General features: G+C 40.3%; 1 protein-coding gene across 1 annotated transcript in view; it reads right to left on the reverse strand.

Annotated features, from left to right (window-relative positions):
* IKZF1 (IKAROS family zinc finger 1) overlaps nt 1-19338 on the reverse strand; it is a 56347-nt gene extending 37009 nt beyond the window's left edge. The window contains exons 1-3 of the mRNA XM_072328871.1: nt 19236-19338; nt 18612-18665; nt 12063-12182 (exon numbers count right to left, since the gene is read on the reverse strand). Of these exons, the coding sequence (XP_072184972.1) occupies nt 12063-12182; nt 18612-18665; nt 19236-19251 (190 nt within the window). The 5' untranslated portion in view covers nt 19252-19338. The remainder of the gene's footprint in view (nt 1-12062; nt 12183-18611; nt 18666-19235) is intronic.
* Between the last annotated feature and the right edge of the window lie 1202 nt (nt 19339-20540).

The raw sequence follows: 20540 nt of genomic DNA on the forward strand, positions 1-20540 counted from the left end.
TGGGCTAAGCCAGGCCACTGCTAGGCAAGTGTCAGACTTTGCCTTTGGAATTCTGTCCATTAACTGGTAAGAGACAAAAATATCCGACAGACCAGCGATGCTTTGTTCATTTGGAAGAGATCATCTCAAGGAAAGAAGTTACTGCCTTGCCCCATACAAAAAACTGAAGTCGTAATGGCTGAGTACTTCAGAGTTTCTAAGGTGCTCAAAACCATGTTATTCCAGTATCCTAGTGGCAGGCTGTGGATTCCCAGAAATTGTCAGACATCAGGATTGTCACTTCTCTCATCAGTGCTAAGAGCTCTCCTGGACACCAGGACAAAGCTTGGCTAATCCAGGACCTCAAATTCCTTTTACTAAAAGGCACTGTTGCAGTGAAAGGTTGTGGGCTCACGCCTTCAGAGTAACGTGCATCTCAAGTGTTTGTACAAGAGAACGTTGAAAGTTTCATTTTCTGTTGTTGTTTTTTTATCGGATGAATGTGCAGTGTCTGTTAGCAGTGCAGGACAGTGGCATGCTGAGACTAACCTTCCCAGCAAGTCTTGTGAAATTTGTTTCTGCTGATGCAAATGTGCTATTTGCTAGAGCTCCACATTGCTATCTGATCAACTCATCCTAGGCCCGAACATGAAAAACACAACCCACAGCCCAGAATGTGGGGATCACTGTGTTCTCAGGAAGTATGCAAGTAATATAACTATCTTTGCTCGCTCTCACTGAAGGTAAAAAAGAATGATGGAAAAAAAAAACAAAACTCTATACAGCAAACACCAGTCCTCACACAGGAAGGCTGGAGACTGCATTTTTCTCAACAAGCCTTGCCTTTGTAAGGGTCATACATTGCACCTAACTGTAGCTCCTCAAGAAAAGAATAAGAAAATTCCCTATGTATCAACCACTGTTGCTTTCTTCAACAGGAGTACAGAAGGACGCATTACTATATCTGTTGCAGTTGTTCTTTTAATTATGCCTTTGTAGTCATTTGCTCATCTAGCTACTGAAAGATCTACAAGTTAGGCACACAACAGCTTCTAGTGGAAAGCTGTATCTCAAGCAAGAGATAAAAGATATCTGCTTTTTCCGTGTGATTATTTCAACACATTAGTACCCTATCCCTATTTTCTGAGGACCAGACTTCTCCCAGAACATCAGTGTACAATGCTACATACAGAATAGGACTATAGAAGAATCATCTGAAGAAACCATTTCATAAACCTAGTCCTCAGTCTCCATTACAGAATTTGTCTGGCTAACACTGTAGGAAATAAATTGAATAAAATATCTGAATGAATGAATGAATGAATGAGCAGCACTTAAACTAGTGCACAGCAAAGGTAACAGGACAATCTCTGTTCACACCAGGAGAACTCACAGGGCTTGAGTCTATGATCACAGTGTTACTGGGGACAGGAATTCATTTGCCTTTTCCTCAGAGAGGAAGCCCAAGAGACTACTTGGCCTCTTCTCAGAGAAGAGAAGATCTCCCTCTATGTAGGGGAGTATTACCCACAGGAAACCCTCTCCCAGGCCTCTGGACCCTTTGGAGCACTTCCTCCATGCCATCCTCACTGGGCTAGGTGGTGCTGTGCATGAGCTCTGCTGGGCACCACCTCTGTGATGAGGAATGGAGCATGGGTCTCCCTCTCCTTTATGCAACACTTCCTGTCTTCTTTAGCTTCTTGGTGGCCCTTGTAGAATTATGACTTCCACCTCTATAGCACAGAGGCTCTTAGGGTCTACAGAGACTGCAAAAGCCACAACGGGTACAAATGTATCTTCCTCAGCTACTGCCCACTTCCCAAATGGAATGTACACTTAGACTTCTTATAGGGATACAGACAAGTCAGCAGGAACTAACATTTTCCTCTTTTAGGTTTGAAAAAAATATTTTTGTTACATGCATTTATTTTGCAGATTGCATGTCTGTAGGCTCTTTCTGTGTTAAAAGAACGCAAAGCTCAGCTTTCAAGAGAAATGCTTTTCTGTGTACCTCTGCCCTCTTTCAGTCCTTTACCCACACATGTACACACAGAGAAATTCAGTTTTGAAAGCGTATAATTTTATGTGTGCAGACCTACATTATCGCATTGCATGTACATGTGTGTTTGCATATCTGCTTACACACACAAAAAGGAGAAAGTGGAATAAATGACTCCCTTTGGCTGGAAAACACACAGTTGTTTCAAACTTCAATGGGAGCATTAGAGAGAAGCAATGGGTTACAAAAAGTTGTAGGAATGAAAAATATTTTTGCATTGGCTCTTTAACTCAAAGGGCTATACTGTGTATTGTATAAATCAGACTATTTCACAGCCCAAAGGAGAAGAGCTTATTAGCAGTGGTTACAGTATGCAGCAAATGTACAGACTCATTAATGTGTAATTACAGAACAAACAATATGAGACTTCTCGAGACTGTTTTGCAGGAAGAAAAAAAAAATCCACTTAACACCACAATAAGCCCATGATAGGATACCAATTTTACTAGGATCTGCTAGCAATATAGTGGTAAGATTAGACAAATGTGTTGCTACCAGAGGTAGTGTCTCATTACCATTATTCATTCCTCGTCTTTTACACGTGTTAGGCTCCAAGGCCACAGAAGTCTTCTGCTAGCACATTATCATTTCTCATTTTTATTTCTACTTGCCATTATGTGGACAAATGGGCAGGAAAAGACTAGTTCCTATTTGACTTCTAGATAAATTGCTGTAGGTCCACACCTGCGGTACACAGTCCCACAGCCCGCTGGCCCACAGGGCTCCCCAGCCTCCCCTCCAGCTTTCAGCAATGTGAAGTGTTGGTTAGAAAAGCATTTGGATTCTGGAAGGAAAACTGAGTAACCGTGATGCAAAAATGAAGGTGCCTCTGTGGTAAAATCATGTTGATGTTGAAGGGATATTCTCAGCTCCTTGCTCATGGCTCCAGCCATGCACAGAGCTTTGCATTTCCATACCAGCAGGGCAAGGAATGGGAAGCAGAGGGACTAGCCGGGTGGTTTGCTCAGAAGAAATAGTGAAATTAACAGCCTGTATTGTGAATACAGACAGTTGGGGCTTGGAGTTGGAAGCAGTCTTGAATAATTCGACACTTTCTATATAGGTGTTTCTTTCTGTATGTGACTCTTGGCACAGAAAGCAAGCAGTGGGTCTCAGTCCAATTCACTGACCTCACAAGGAGGCACATGAATTTATTGTGGTGAATTCTTGACGCACGTGTGTTCTCCCCAGAAAGAAACTTTCATATGGAAAGAACTGGAAAGATAGCTCCAAAACACAGATGTAGTGCGAGGGGCAGAAATGGCAGAGTTCCCTGGCCAGCAGAAGCCATTTCAGTGCTAGTGAAACCAACCACGGCCACCACTTCCGAGCATTGCAACACATATTCACAACAGGAAAAAAATAGGCCCAATATCTCAGTCCATGTAATGGTGAGGTTCACAGTGCTGTGAATGTGAAAGGACTGATCTCCCTCAAAAAAAAAAAAAAAAAAAAAAAAAAAAAAAAAAAAAAAAAAGAAAGAAAACACAAAAACACTTTAAGCCACCATTAAAAATCACAACGCAAAGCTCTCAGTTTAGAGAAAAACATAACATTAAAACCACCAAAGATTTGGGAAGTTCAAATCCATGGTGAGGATGTTGGTCGATCACAGCTTCTTACCAATACAGGATGCTTTTAAATGATGAAATATGGAGAATGAATATTTCCCCTTCTATTAATTGCAACACAGCTGAAAGTGTCAGCCACTTTAGCTAAAACCCGCCTTTCCATTGCACTACACATTTCTGTTGCGTTACTTAATCAGCAGGGAGGGTAAAATCATGTGCAGATACTCTGTTATACGAAGGAATTACCAATTCCTCATTTTTTTTTCTTTTTTAAGAGCAGGGATCAGTAAGCAGGAGAGTTCTTGTATTGTTCCATAAAACAATCCACAAGTTACTGACTCTGGCAAGAGCTACTTCTTCAGAAATGACATTTCCATGGTAAAAGCAAATGGTTTATGTGGAAGTTCTCCTTACTCTGCAGCACACTGACTACTGGATCTCTTTTTTTTTCTTTTAAATCAGACCCTCATGTGTCTTGGAAGGGTGCAAATCAATTCATTCTGCTACATTTCTCCACCTTTGCTCTATCTACCACACTTCCCAAGCTGGATACTTTCGGACTATCTCTGGGGGAGGAGTAACAGGGAAATGGATGGTGAAAACCAAAGAGCAAAACATGGACCTTAACTTTTATTTTTGGAACAACCCTGTTTTGGTTTTCAATTTCGAGTAATTTTGTGTTTTCTCTGCTTTTACTAATTCTCTACAAATCTTCAATGGGATTCTTAATTCCATTTTTATTCACAGATTTTGGAATTACTCCTGCTTTGGTGTCTGTGGTGTTGCTGTGACTGACAGTAAAAGGTCAGATTAGATACGTTCTCAGTATCTTCTATGTCTAGAACTTAAGGCAACTAAATGCTTCTGAAAAATATATCCCTAAACTGCACTGAGCAGAAAAGCTAGGCACTACTCTTACCTTAAAATTTGTAAAAAACAAGGAAAGAGAAATAGATTCCAATTGGATTACTTTATTAGGTACATGCTTCTTGCATGTGCACCTTTACGATGCAGAATTCACCTATTTGGGAGGGTGGGAGCAGCAGAAAACGTCTCACACTGCATGCTGCAGGGCTACTTTTGGGCTGCTGCTGGGTTGGCTCACTTACTATGAGAAGCAGTTTGATGAGACAGAATAATTCCCAATTATCTGCCTCTGGAGGCCAAAGGCCTGGGGTCCCAGTTGCTTCACGTTCATTTGTTAACAGCTTGTTATGGTCACACTTCTTCACCACAAATGGCACACTGAGAGTGAGCTATGGCATTCCTAGCAACTGCACATGTGGCAATGTTTTCTCCTGGAGATACCATCTTATAAGGCTTCACACTTGAAAACTTGCCCAGTAAGCTCAATAAGAATGGTTCGAGGATGAACCTCTGCCCTATTCTGATAAGGGATGTTTGTTCCTGGCTTTAGGATTACAGCTCTAAAAATGAGCTTACTCCACAAAAGAGCTTGTTCTACACTGGGGAAACCTGAGGTAACATGGCAATGCTGCATATCTCTACTGCTGGGAATGAAGCCACAGTACCACTCTATTTGCACATTTTGCAATGGAACAGAGCCTGGGGAGCTAGAGATGAAGTTACAGCAACATGAGGAGAGTCTGAACAAAATCAAAATGGTTTCTCTGTGGAGACAGGTGGCCCTCAATGCTACAGAGTACACTCCTTGAAGAGTGCTCAGGTTGAACATGAAGTTGCTCAAAGCAAAAAGCAAGCCTGCAACAAACAGCAGATAGTGGTGTTGCGAGGTCTGTCCAAACCCTTGGTACAGTGTCATTCCCCTAAAATAGCCTGAGGGTTGGCAAGGTGCATTTAAAGAAGTCCTCCCCAGCGTAAAACATTGTCCCACTTCCAGCCAAAGCTCTGCGTTTTTTGAATTCTGCTGCAGCCACGGCTGAGATCCTGCTAGATAATTTTAACTCCTGAGCTAGAAAGGGGCTTATCTCTGAGGCACATCTCTTCTGTTCAGATAAAGACAACTTCCTCTTAACTGCAGATTAGATCAGCAGGCCCAGTATCCGTACTTAAAAGCCACACAGCTAAACATTCTGCATGTCTCCAGTTCAAACACTTGCTGCTTTCTCAACCGCGAAGAAATAAAACTTGCAGAGCTTTCCCTGTCTTTGGCACTGATGTACCTCCCCGAAACTACAGCAGCACCCAGTAGGCACTGCTGGAATTGGCTGCAGCATAACAAACTACACAGCTCTGGAGAAATAAGGAAAAATATATTAATAGCTTCATAATCCACTGCAACATTATGTTGCTACACAGTTGCAACAGAAGCCATACTTCTACCAAATGGGTGAGGAGTAGAAAAACTCCTTGCAAAAAAAAATATCCAGAAATTTTTAGAAGCAACTCTGTTCTTGGTAGGAAGTGCTGATCTGCCTGGAGGTAGAAGGCCCTACAGGGGGATCTGGATAGGCTGGATACTGGGCTCAGGCCAATGGGATGAAGTTCAATTTCACTCTTTTCCAACCTGAACAATTCTATGATTCTATAAGACCAAGTGCCAGGTTCTGCACTCTGGCCACAACATCCCCAGGCAACAGTACATGCTTGGGGCAGAGTGTCTGGAAGACTGTATGGAAGAAATGGAGCTGACAGTGTTGGTCAGTGCTCATCTAAACACGTTTATATTTAAGTCATTACCTATAGCAGAGCTCGGCTCTGTCAGCGTGGCTTTTCAATGGCCCCCCACATTATGTATCCCACTTGCATATTTCTTCACAGTACTCACAGCAAAGCGCATCTTTGTAGATTGGCACATACTGTATATCACACAGAAAATACAGAAGGGCATTCATGAAATCTATTTTGTGCCTTCTCCCACTACACCACGCTATCCTCCTCTATACAGACTTCCAGAAGAGTTTTGCATGAAAAATAAACCTGACAAAAATATCCCCCACTCAAAACCAGGTAACCCACGACAGGATCTTAGAGCACAGAATACCCAGTTCATAGTAGGGACTGACACTTTGGAGCTAGAAATGGGAGCTTCAGACCAAACGAGAAGGGAGATTCCTAACTTCTCTATTTCTAAAAGTTCCTAAAATACTTCAGTTACAAGTATTTCAATTCCTTCAGAAGTCTCCTCAGTCAGACTGAGGAGACTTTTTTCACTGTGGAGAGTGGAGTACTCTAAATACTGTTCTTAATGCTCCCCAAAATATCTTGATGCCAGTTTTCACTCCATCTCAGGGCTGGCAGAACTACATTAGGTGAGGATTTATCAGCAGTTATTTAAAAAGGCTAATCAGATCCTACAGACTTTCATGCCTTTGAGCAACAAAGATGTACGTCCAAAATCTGAGCAAGCAAAGCACATTACACAGCTCTCCAGGTTCTGTTAGTTTTCTGAATAATTATATGTCCACGCACATACATGTCACACAGGTATTTTATTGCTTCTACACAACATAGTACCCTCACAGCCAGCGAGCTCCCACAGGAAGGTGCCCAAAGCCTCTTTGCTCTGGCAGTCTTTTCCTCAGGCCATTTCCCTACCCTTCCAAAGCTCAAGGAGAGCTGCAAGGTGGACCTCTCTCAAACAACGGGACTGATTTTGCAAGATGGGGTGGGGCACTTCCCCTTTTGGCTTTTCTCCTTTCCCCCCTCTGTCTTCAGCCTTTCCACACTTTTACTCTGCCTCCACCCAGCTCTGTATAGGTTGCAGTATGTTGATGTAATGGCAAACTGTTGTGGTTGGTCTGGTGGCCCTTTGAAGTGCTTGTGTCCTTGCTCTCAAATGCTTGAGTTCCTTTTAAGGAAGTAAAGCAGTTCAGAGCAAGGACACTTGTCTGCACCAGTAACTAGCTGCTGGTACAGGCTCTCACATGTAAATGCCCACGGCAAGAGGGAAAACCTCAAGATGTCACAACAATGCCATGTTCCCAATGACGCTAGCTCTAGAGGAGTAAGTGTCAGAAGGCTCTTCCCTTTGAACTTTTCTCACCTTGCTACTGTTCTGGATTTTAAAGAAATAGTTTCTAATTATACATTAATCTTCTCTGTGCTGCACTGATGTCCATGACTACCTTGGCTTGTAACACTGGGTACCTCGGTCAGTTATCCAACAGTTTCAAGCCCATTTTGTGAGATGAACCATCCCCACTACCTCGTCTCAAAAAGAAGACTATCTATCTGTGCATTCCAGGTCTATGCTGTAATCTGTGACTAAGATATGATCACTTGTTCTACAAGAAACCCATGAGTTATGCATTGGAATTCTAAATGGTTATCTTCAACATCAGGCAGATGCCAGAGCAGAAAACGTTGAGGTCCTGAGCCCACAGCTACTTTCTAAGTCCACTGAAACAGTGAGATAGCTTTTTCTCTTTTATCCATCAATGGTTAGATATGGTATGGGCAGTTATGGACAAACAGGTTACCTTCTCAGACAAGAATTACCACTGCAACAAGTAGCTCTTTATGCATTAAATAGGGTCTGAGTAACAGCTCACTGACTTATTAGCTTCCCACACATGGCTTGAATTAGGATATAGTCCCCAAGCAGAAATAGTCCTAAATTGAAACCGTTGACCACACACAGGATGTTCAGTACTGATTATCCACAAAAGATGCATGCAACATTTAACCTGAAACTTGAACAGAGGCAGTAGAAATCATCAGAAGATATTTCACATCAGCTTCTGCATTACAAGTTAACATAGGAAATACAGCTGCTCATTTAAAATAACCTACAAAGAAATAATGGAATAGAATTTCAGTTGGATGTTTATTTCTAAATAGCTCAGAAGTTCAGAAGGTATTAAGGAGCATCAGAGACCAACACAGATGGTAAAAAAGGGTCTTTGTGTGTGTGTGTGTGCCTCAAAAATCTAACTGTTGCATTTCTGAAAGTGTTTCTGTGTTTTCTAGAACAACTGAATCTACAGTTCAGTGTAGAGCACGTGGCCCTGTAATGTCCAGATAAACACAGAATCACAGAATGATAAGTCTGAGAAGGAAATCTAGGGTGGAGAAGATGTCAAGAAAGAATGAAGATTTAGGGGACAGAGCAGCAGAAATAAAATTTGCAAGAGGAAGCTGCTCAACACACAACAGTATTCTGGGATTTACAACACTAAAAAGATAGCAAGTTCATGAAGGAAACGAAGAGAGGTAGCAGTGACCTGAATACTTTTTCTCTAATAGGCTTCTGCTTTGTTGTGTTTCTTAGGGGTATTACTAAAAGCTGCTGATGACTTAGTTCCACAATCAATCTTGTCACGCCCATTTATCATTTGTTGATAGGTCAGAAGCAACACACATCTTGAGCTCAACTGTGTCACACAACTCAAAACATACATTTAATGAACATCTAAACATCTCCCTTTGAAACTGGGGTCCTCTCTGGACATTTAAATTGAGACTGCCAAAAACTGAAGGTTCCCCACAAAAATTTGGCAGGTGAATTCGGTATTTTAATTTATGAAATCTACTACGGCTTCACTCAGAGGGGAAAGATGTTTTGGATAGTTCTCTTTATCAGGTCTACAGCACCAAACACTCAATTGTTAGTCTAGAGCTGGAAGAAGAAAGAAAGGAGCTAAAGTCTATCTTTCTTTAAAAAAAAAACAACAACAAACTGACAAACAAAACAACACTTTATTTCCCCTAATCTTTGACCTTTAAAACGCCAAATTGATGAAAAAAAAAATAATAATTAAACTTTTGACACTAAGGTTAAAGGTTTTATGAAGATTTACTACAAATCTGGGCAAGCAAAAGGTCATTTGAACATATCTCACACGTTGATTAAAGTTAACAACAGATTTCTCACCTAATTTTAATAAGATGAGGCAGTTACTCTTCACATTTAAGAAAATCGCAATTTCCAGTGTTATGTCTACAGCACTGCATGTACAAAAAGTGCTCCAGATCCTAGTGGTCCTCTTTTATAAAGATTGGATTCAAATGAACATTTCTCAGTGCATACAGTTAGGGGAGCTTGTCTTTCAGGGTGCTACAGAACAAATGGAACGTATTCAAATCATATGTTGAAATACAACATGCACAGGGGACTCCCTTTTCAAGATAGAAGCATATGGGAAATTAGAAATTGCATACAAAGAAAAATTGTTGTCTGGCCATATCTGCTCCCGTGCAGTGCCTGTTGGTTATCATAGGCCACAGCCTATCTTCCAGCTGTAAGATCTTTGTAGTATCTGTGTGTGTCCTCTTCCTAGATACCACTCTTCAAACTACATTTTCAGAACTTTATTTTCTATCTAAGTTTTGTGATAAACAGAGAGGAGAAACAGAACCTAGGACTTAGAGATGGCAACAATATGGATGGAATTCAAAGCCTGCCTGCACTGCTGTACCACTGCCAGCATAGAAAGATATTTCCCTGATATATGGGATCATACAGGTCAAACGCCCTTTTCAAAGCACTGCTTTTTCCCTAATAAACTGATTTGACAGTGATCCAGAATGTGCATAGAAATCATACATATCGCGATATATTTGCTGCACATGTTCAGATCTATTTTAAGTAAGAGAACATATTTTTTTCTGTATACCCTTTTCAAAAAGTCACATTAGAACTAGAAAATGGAGCAGAAGAGGTGAAAGTATACATAGCTTTACAGAAAAGACAAACATGACAAGTGTCGGAGTTGAAGCCTACAGTTAGGATTATTCATAAAACAGAATGCTATGAATTGTTGTGCTTTCTGTTGACTATGTCAGTATCTCACTACAGGATGTACCCTTCTAAACCAAAGAGCTGGAGAAAATATTTGCTGAAGAAATGCTGAAGGACAAGGAAAAACTTTCTTATTGTTGAGTGTATGAAGTAAAACACATAAGAGTGAGAGATTTAACTTATTTTAGGATGCCAAACTTAAAATGTTCTTCTTCATTTATAGAATCATAGAATTATAGAATTGTTTATTACAGTAACCTTTAGTATGTGTTTATAACGATATATACATTAACTACTGGAAGAATAAAATGTAGATTTCAGCATTGCTGATTATCTGTATTTGTGATGTGAAGTATGCTCAGTGCAACCAAAATCCTGTGTTTATTCAGTTGTGGACAAGGGAGTTTTAAAAGTATTGCTATTTTTTATCAAGGCTGGAATATTTTGTAGGGTTAGTTACTGTGTAGTCACTGTACTGGGTACTCATCAACTCACTGAACTGAGTTGATTGACAAGCAATATAGGGAGGATTTTGTCAAAAGAGCTATAGACTGAGGAAAAAAAATACTAGTTAAGTGATCAGTTAATTAGAAGGAATGTTTTAAAATAGGTTGTTCATTGGCATGTCCCTGTTGATGTAGGAGATGATCTTTAAACTCACATTTTTAGAAAAAGAGGATCAAGAGATAATCTGAAATTACAAAAATTGCTGCATTATCTACCAGTTAGTGCTGGAGTTTGGAAGCAGGCTCTACTCTAAGATGCTGTACTACCCTGATTTGGTTATTTTGCCTTTACAGCCTCCCCTTCCACCTATCATCCTTTATTGTATTTCCTTGGACTACAAACATGTAAAGGCATTTGCAATCTTTCTGCAAGCAGTCTTCTACCAAGAAATTCATTCTTACAACAGAAATGTAAAAATGATGAGCAATATTTTTACTTGCAGATAAACAAAGGCATTTTAATAGACACTCCTGTCTTGTAGTACTTTTTGTCGCATGGGGCATTGATCAAGGCATTCCAGCATTCTGGGAGTCATTGAGCTTTTATTATTATTATTTTTCCTGCTGGTAAACAAGCATCATGCTCAAGTAATACCATTTATTTCTTAGTGGGCTATATACGAGCTGATGCACTCAGTAGTCATCAGCATTGCTAGTCCATCAGGTGGAGCCTGGAATTCCTAAGAAGAATCAGGATTTTGCTAATTAATTCTGGAAAATAATTTTAATTAAACAGACCTCAATGACTGTGGATTTTTACCTAGAAGAACAAAAGTCAAGTTTTTTTCTGAAGTCCTTGCAGTTAAAAAAAGGGAAAATGAAGACCAAATATTAGAGTTTGAAACATGAACATTGTAAGCTTTCTACTGAAACATTTCTAAAAAATCTTAATAGTTAACATTCAAGACAGCATTTTAAAAATATAATAAAATTCCTGAGAATCTCCTGAATTTTTATCAAACCTGAATTCATACAATTTTGACCTGGAATCATGTATTTCATTCAATTCCCTTCAACCTTTCCTAGGGGGAACACTATTCAGTCAGTTATGCTTTAGAAAAAAGATAAATTGGAGTTTTCTTTAACTTCTCTGCAGATGAAAAGGCTTGCTATCCTTCAAAATGCTCTTCCCAAAGAGAAGGTTGCACAAAAAACACAAACACCTGAGTAATCATTTGATACACTGGATGAAAAGGCATAGGACCTGTTTGCATACCCACATACTTTAAAGTTGTTTAACATTAATTTGAGTAATATTTCTCAGAGTGGACTATTCATCTTACCCAAGACTCTCTCATTCTTAATACTCTGCTGTCCTCCAGTAGTAGTAGAAAGGTCCTCTGGTACAGGCATAGGTTCATCTGCATCATCTGGGACATCACTGATGGGAGGACTTTCCTTTCCTAGTAGTGAAGAAAGCATTGGTTGAATCATCAAGTAGCCTCATTCTCAAATAAGACCGTAAGAGGAACCACAAACCAAATAAAACTGAACAACAAAAAAGTAGTCAATCAGTCAATCAATTACACTACTAAAAGCATGACACCTTTCGGACCAAAGCCTGCTAACTGCAGCTGTGAAAAGAAAGTGTGGCCAGGATTTCTTCAAGCTTACTGAACTCTGGATACACGGTTACAGGTCTTAATTTTTTTATTATTATTATTTTATTATTATTATTTTTTTTTTTTTTTTTGGATGCTTTTTGGCTGCTCAGGTCATCTGGTTCAGTTAAGTCAACACAGACTGACAGAATATAAAGGGTATCAAATGGTCATTGTTTCTGCAAAAGCTTCTAGAGTGCACCTCCATTTTTGCTTCAACAACATGGTCTAACAAGTCTAACCCACCAGTACTTTTGGACACTTAAATGAACTACCCAAAGAATGAAATTTTACCTTTGGCTAAAATTTCAACTAAAACTTCATCAAGCTTCACTAATACCCACAGATCAGGTTTTGGCTGTCCTGCCTACAAATAATCAAGTGCCTACAGCTGCTGGGACCTCCCCGAACACGTACAGTTAGCAGTGGTCAGCCAAAATATAACTTCAAGGGTTTTTTGATCATGTTTGTAAACAGGAAACAAACCTCCGTGTCTTTCACATGCTAAGTATTGCAGAAGAAATCAGTCTGATTGATGCTCAACTTTCTCTAATGGCTGTAATCCTTCTGCGAAGATCACCTCTAGTTATTTGAAAATAGGGTAACAGTGAGGGAAAATCACTCCTAAGGTGCACAAATGCAGGTTTAAATGAATTTGTTAAGTGAAAAACTGCATTTCTTAATGATGTGCCTATCAGAATGTGGAACAATCACTGTGAGGAGATGGTGAGAGCATTGCTAGGTGGAACCAACTGATGCTGTCCATTCAGAGGACCTGAGAACCACCAGAGATCAGTCACGCATAGGCAGAGGGATGAGCTGGGTGACTTAATAAGGCTCCCTCCATCTCCAGCTTCTGTGCTGTATTCTTCAATGAACAGAATTATGCCCACTGAAAATGGGTGCAGCAGTGATCAGGGATTGTGTAAATGAAAAAGAAGGAATGGAAATTTCACAACAAAGGAAAATAAATTACATCTCTATGAGATTAAGGAATTTAAAGGAACTTCCAGCAGCTTTACTGATGCAAGTCCCATGCCTGTCAAACTGAGGTATATTTTATAGATAGGAGGAGAGACAGCAGAAATATTCCAGGCTTTTCAGCTATCTCCCCAGTAAAAATAAATAAATAATCAAACAAACAAAAATCCAGAATGCTAATCTGAGAGTAAGAGGCAGTCTGATCAGAATCAGCTCTCTTGGCATTACACCCAGTTTAAGGAAAAATGTTAAATAATAATAGTCAAAAGCAATCTGTAACTTCCAAGGTGCAAAGCATGCTCCCAGTTACACAAATGAAAACTGACACTTTGACTTAGCTTAGTTTCAGAAGAACACATTACCTAAAAATCTTAAGACTCTAATGGCTACCAACATATATAAATAGTATCAGAGATATCAGATTACGAACAGAAAACAAAACCACAACAATATTAATATGTAGTTGAGCATCCTAATAAGAAAGTGAAGGAGAATGTTTTGAAGACAAGTCTGCTGGAAAATGAACCTTTTTACAAATTAGTACTTTCATAGTTTATGGTAACAAATTACATTTACTAAACAAACGTGAACCTTCCATTTGTTATCTGAGTAGCCATTTGCCCAGATAGCATCAATCAGCCTCACAGACCTGGTAGGATAGAAGGAAGATACTTGATACGCTCCCTTCTTCAGAGGAAACTGCAGCTAAGAAAACTTAGCAAACTTGGCTTTAGTGACTCATCTCCCATCATTTGACTTCTTCATGCTACATATGATATAGAAATCCATGCATGCAAAAAGATAGGGTAAAAGCTCTTGATTTAAAATAGATACTTTTGTTGAATTCTGCATTTTAGTTTCCAGAGCATGATATTCATATTTCATGCCTTAACTACATCTAAATTGTTAAACCGTGATAGGTTCACTTCTGCATGGTAATCTGACAGATATGCAATCTCACTAACATCCTTTTGCCAATGAATTTAGAAATGGAAAGGGGGCAAGGAAAGGGAGGAACAGTTTCCCATTTACTTTCTAACAAGCATGTCCAGAATAACGACTGGCCAAAGGGACAGAGCTAAAAAAAAAAAAACAAAAAAGCTAGTAGCAAATAGTGGGAGAATTCATTAAAATGTCACACAATAGATCAAAGATTTTTTCCATAGATATATTTTTGCTCAAAGGTAATAAGTGAATCATAAACTAATCTCTGGTGTTTTGTGGTTGTTTTTTGTTGTTGTTTGTCTGTTTATTATTAATATTACTTTTATAAAGAGCCATGTGAGGAAAATGTAAAAGACAGAGAAGATGTAGGGCTGAAGTTCTGTTTCTGGGTTTGCTACTGATTGACAGTGCCCTTAGCTAAGTCACAAATGCAAGTAGCTTCAAAAGCAGCCCGTGTGACACATTGCCCCAACTCATGCTGAAGCTCTGAAAGAGTTTCCAAACACTGCCATCCCTGTATGAAAATTTTCACAGTATGGCCTAACCTATCAGTGGTGCCTCGTAACATATGTACTCAGCTCCTCCATACTTCAGTTTCCTCATCTGTGCCCTGTGCACCTAGTAGAGACATGAGGAAAGGGAACAAAGCGTCCAAGCCAGTAAGGCTTTATGCTTCCCTTATTCCTATCTAAGTTTGCATGCCTTGTGGTGATTTCACAGCTCACTTCATTGTGGAAGCTCTTCAGTTCATGTGGTGCGATGGTGCTGCTAAAACTACAGCTCTTGAAAAGAAAGTCAGGACAGGATTTCTTACTGAAATTTAGTTCACTTCTCTTCCACCGAGGAATGCTGGATTCATTTAACTCCTGAGAGTTAGCTGTTTTGTATGGGAGTACTGGAACCACTTAAAAAGTAGTGAAACAAGAACAGCAATATATAGATTTTCTATCTGAGAGACAGCACCCAGTTCATCTCCCATTTTCTCTAATAGAATCTTCAACCTGTGGCAAATGAAGAAACAGTCACCCTGGAACTGAAGCCAACACTCAGGTGATAGACATCAGCACAGGATATAATTATTTACACATTCCCAGAGTCTAGCAAGAATTTCAAATGCAAAACTCTTCTTCCTGCTTTTGCAAAGTGTGGCACAGCCTTGCAGGTGCTGAGGAGGCTTTTTTTTGTTAAACATGGAAACATATGTACTGTTTTTTCATCTTCCTTAGCTGTTATGCCCTAGAACAGAGAGAAAAAGAAAAAAAAAAAAAAAAAAAAAAGGCAGGAAAAATACTGCTTGTTAAGTGAGATATTATCTGTGTTTTCTGACTCTCTTCTATGGGTGCCGGATACTGCTTGGTTAAATGTATGTCAGCTCTCTCCTCATTTCAGAACTGCAACTGCTTGCCTCATGAAATATTGCTTTCAGGAGAAGAATAAAAACTGTGAACTCTGAGGTGGCCATGCAGTATTTCAGTTCCTCTAGGAGCACATGATGCTTGGATTCCAAGAAGTGGGAATTGCCTGTGCACGTGTGGGGTTTGGCTCACTCACGTGAGCTGTGTATTCTATTGGCCTGGCTCACCGCTGCCACACCTGAGTCAGCCACAGCTGCATAAAGTATGGAGGCAAATCACTGCTCCTCTGCTAAGACCGTTTCTAGAGACCTATTTTATTTCTGCTTAAGGAAGAAACAAAACAAACCAAAGCAAAAAAAAAAAACAAAAAACAAAAACCTCCTCATTTATTTTTTTTTTAGAGGCATCACCAAGTGTGCTGGTGAACCAAGTCACCTAATCCTGTAGGCTCAGAAAATATTCTACATCCGGTGAACTAGGAGTATTTTTCATCTGGCATGACAATCCCACATTCCTGAAACTGTAGAATCGTCTTAACTGGTTCCCAATATAGAGTGGAGCTCCCTTGCTGTGCAAGGAAGCATCCTAGAAGCATGTAGAATCCCAGGAAGAGGACAAGGGGAGGGGGGGGGGGTCTCCTTTTTGGATCTGCCAGCCCATGAGAAAGAAGTAACATCTCTGTATCTTCACAGCCTCTTCTTTTAAGGTCCAGTAAGAGCCGATTCAGTTCTGTGGAACTGAATTTGACAAACAGAAGGCTGAGTTCGTAATATATGGAAGTACATTTGCAAGTTCTTTTTTTGTCCACTTATTCACATATCCAGCTAAAAGTCCAATACAGCCTCTGCTCACAGAATATACCAGATGAAATTATCAGCAGCTCAGTGTCGGGAAGGGCAGGAAGAGTTCATACAGGTTTGTGTCTTTTGTCAGAGGTACAATTCCTCTTCCACTGATATACTTATTTTTTTAAGGAGAACTATCCCTAATTACAGAAGAGTACTATTCTCATCAGCATTATTTGGTAGAAATTCTAAAGTGTTTCAGCAAAGCATGACAGTGATTAAAACTCTGGAAAACTTTGAATGCTACGAACTATATACATGTATACATACTTAAATGTACACAAACATTCACTCTGCAAAGTTTCCTGCATATCTTTCCTCTCAGAGACAGACAGTAAAGAAGGCCAAATGACCTCACTAGACTCTAGTTAACATCTTCCACACATCTCCTCACATCCAAGGAAAAGTATAATGTGCTAGGACGAGGCAGCAAGCGTGCATCTCACATTATTGCCATTGTGAAAATGCCACCTAGGTAACTGTGGGCATCCCAGGCAGTATGTACTGCCACACAGGAAGAGGAGATCAGAGCTCCTGGCCCCAGGTGCTCACGTGAGCAGGAAAGGGTTTCTGCTGCATGCAGAATAGCTGGGCTTAAACCACCACGTGTCTCAATGCTCTGAGCAGATCCAGTGCTTTTTCCACACAAAAGAGATATGGCATTAAAATCTCACTGCTTTTTCTGTCAGAGTCACTCGTGCTCCAAAGACAGAAGGCACGGGACATGCTTTATTTCATTTACAAATTGTTCCAGCTTGCAACAAAACACTGACATTAAGAATAACCAGCTGTAATTTCAGAATTGTTAACTGATGAGGGGAGTGCAGCATGCTTCCACAGGGCCTAATAGGAACAACCTTCCTACACCAAACCTAGCTGAAAATCATCTGTTAGCATGAAGGATTACTATACTGCAGTTCTTTCTCTTGGAAAATGCATCTGATTTTCAGTTTCCAGGTGACTCTAAAAGTTCTGTGTTCCAATTTTTGTGGAAAATCCCAAACATTTTTATAGGGAAGGGAGAAAAAGAGAGAAAACTGTGTTCATATATTTCAGTAAAAATATTCACAGCATGGCCACCCACACTGGATCAGGACCCTCACAATCTCTTACAGTTGGCCTCTAGATATTGAAACTGAGAGCCCAAGAGTTCTCTCTCAAAAAAGAGCCATGTGCCCAGTGTGGCTGCCGGAAGCAGGCCTCGGTGAACAGGGCTCCAAACCGAACACTAAAAGTGAAAACTGAAAGCCATTAACTGTTGCAGCTGCTAACAACTTAAGGAAACTGGGAGAGAGACTAACTTATCCCTTCTCAGCTGCTGAAGCACTGAGGTATTAGTACATTTGCTTTGCTAAGTTCCAGTACCAATCTGCTAAGGAATCTGTTTCCCAGTAAATTAAGAATAAAACTCCCCATAGGAACATCAGTATGGGACTGCAGAATCCTATCCAGACCACCACAGGTCAAATTTCAGAAATCTAACTTCTCTATTTTTCGTACATTTCTCAAAATCACAGAATCACAGAATCATAGGGTGGGAAGAGACCTTTGGAATCACCTACTCCAGCCCCCTGCTAAAGCAGGTTCAAAACTATTATCATTCTGGACAATAGCAGCTACAAGCTTAAAGCCTCATGTTAATCGGTCCTCTATTTAGTTTGAGAATTTTTGGAAAAAGTCAAATAACCCTACATAGTAAATAAAGTTTGTTTGCTTTTAATTAGTATTTGCCTTCCCCCTCGTCTGGTGAAACTCTGTTTGTTCTATATTTATTTTGTAATAATCAGAGTTTTGCTCCCAAAAGAAAGAATGTAAGTGTGAACCTGACCACGCTTCAGGGATATACAACCAAAGGTTTAATGCAAAATTACTTCTATGCTGCTATATTCCCTTGACTTCTTTATTTACCTGGTTCCTTTTAGAAAATCCATGCACTGTTGAGCTTGATATTAAGTGATATCATTAATTATATCTCAATTCCCACTTTGGTTTTTAAAAAAGACCCAAAGCAATTTTTATTGACAAGAAGAAAAACACAGTACTGTGCTAGAAAGATGAGCAGGAATTTAGGATTTTCTTTATAACGTATTCATTAAAGACCTCACCTGAAACCTGGGACATATCTTGAGCCTCATCTGTTTCCATTTTCCTCAGGTTATCTGAGAAGAGAGGAAAAGCCTTAAGTTAATGCAAAATAAGACACACATCCACACACACAAGAAGACTCTCCCTCCCCCTCTCTACCCCCCAAACACACACAGAAGGAGAAAGAAGGGGAAAGAAAAAAAAAAAAAAAAAAAAAGGAAAAGAAAAAGCCCTTTGCTATTTAACTATAAGATTATCTGGGAAGAATAATGTATTTTTCTCTTTATTTCCTCCCTGCATACTTTCTGGAGTATCAGACTGGCACAGACCTTGATCCTTTTAAAAACAGCATTACAAAGATTTATAAAAATATCATTACAAGCACAGGAGGACCAAATTTGTTATTTATTGTTAATTTCCCACTGCATAATAACCCAAAATGCAAACTGACTGCAACAAAATTAAGCAGAAAATTAAATGGCCCTGGGTCATTGTAGGCACAGAATTCATTCTCTTGGTTGATCCATAGTTATGTTCTTTCTAATTTACTGAGCATGCATCGATGAACCTTGAGTCAGCTTGGTGACACGCGTACAATCAGCAATCAAAAAACGAAGCAATTTGCTGAAGAATGTCTCATTTACCCAGGCAGGGCTGCATATCTGAGCAGCAACTGCCACTACCTCCATTAATAATGAATACACCTCAGGCAGCAGCAGATGGGCAGAACAGCAGCCTCAGGCGTGGGCCCCTCGCTCGTCCAGGAGCCCTTCCTACAGACCACACCAGCCTGGCGCTACACGGGGAGAAGTACAGCTCCCTAAAATAGCGAAACAGGCCCAGGAGAGAAAGGGAACCCGGGCCTTCCTGTTTTGCTGACAGATGGCTGGCTCCACCGCTTGGTAAGTCATACTGGGAAGCTCCTGCCCTCCTCTTGCGACATACCATGTTCCGAAGAGCGAGCGACCAGTGACCACAAACACCAGGCAGAGGGTTAGTGGGGTAGAAATAAAACTCAGGTTTGCAGCGGGCCCTGGGCCCCACACACCGGCCGTGGACAGCTGGTAGCCCTGCAGATAACACACGCGTTGCTAAAGCAGGTAGTCCCAGCACAACCTGCTCCTGACCTCAAATCATGGTGTGGGCAGTTGAAGTGGCCTCAGGTGGGGAGGGGAAGAACCCTGTAAGCACTTTTTGAGCTGTGGTGTGCTAGGTCACAGCTGGAGCCAGACGTGACTGACTTCACATCCCACCAAGAGAGGAGCTGGCTCTGTTCTGTTCCTTCAAACCAAGATACATACCCCATCAACCACGTTTCCTGCAATAAAACTGCATTTTCTTCACAGTTGGAAGCAGAGGAAGGTATGGCCTGGGTTCCTACAGAAAGGGCACTGAGGATATCCTAATATTTTTAGCCCACCAAGCATGATTTCTTTAGTCTTCTTCCAAGTCTTCTGTATGCTGCCTAACAGACTGCAGTGGAGAAGTGCAATAGCAGCAGTTATACATATTGGTCACCTAAGCTTTATAGTCTCCTCATTACCTCTGAATGGCAGCAGGCTATCTCAGAACCAATATACTGCTGAACCGCCTTGCAAAAGCTAGCTTCCCTCATCTGATCCACAACGGGTTTTCCTAACAAGGCAGTGGAAACTTCAGGACTACAGATGGAGTGGTTGCAGAACAGGTTTCTGCCTATAGAGCTGGCAAAAGGAGATCTGAATTCTCATAGAATGTACTGTGGCACTACTTAATATTCAGTAACGCTTTGTTTGCTTTATTCTGGTCTTAAACTTTAATTCCAGATAAAACAATTTGTTTAACATGCACATGTAATTCTCAGAAATGATTCCAGCCATGCAAAATGCAAAAAGCCACCTACTACTCAACAATTTGTATCAGTTCTTATCGTAATCAAGAGCTTTCAATTGGTCCATTTTAAAGTAGAA

The sequence above is a fragment of the Excalfactoria chinensis genome, chromosome 2 (assembly GCF_039878825.1).
Source record: "Excalfactoria chinensis isolate bCotChi1 chromosome 2, bCotChi1.hap2, whole genome shotgun sequence".
In the NCBI taxonomy this organism is placed as follows: Eukaryota; Metazoa; Chordata; class Aves; order Galliformes; family Phasianidae; genus Excalfactoria; species Excalfactoria chinensis.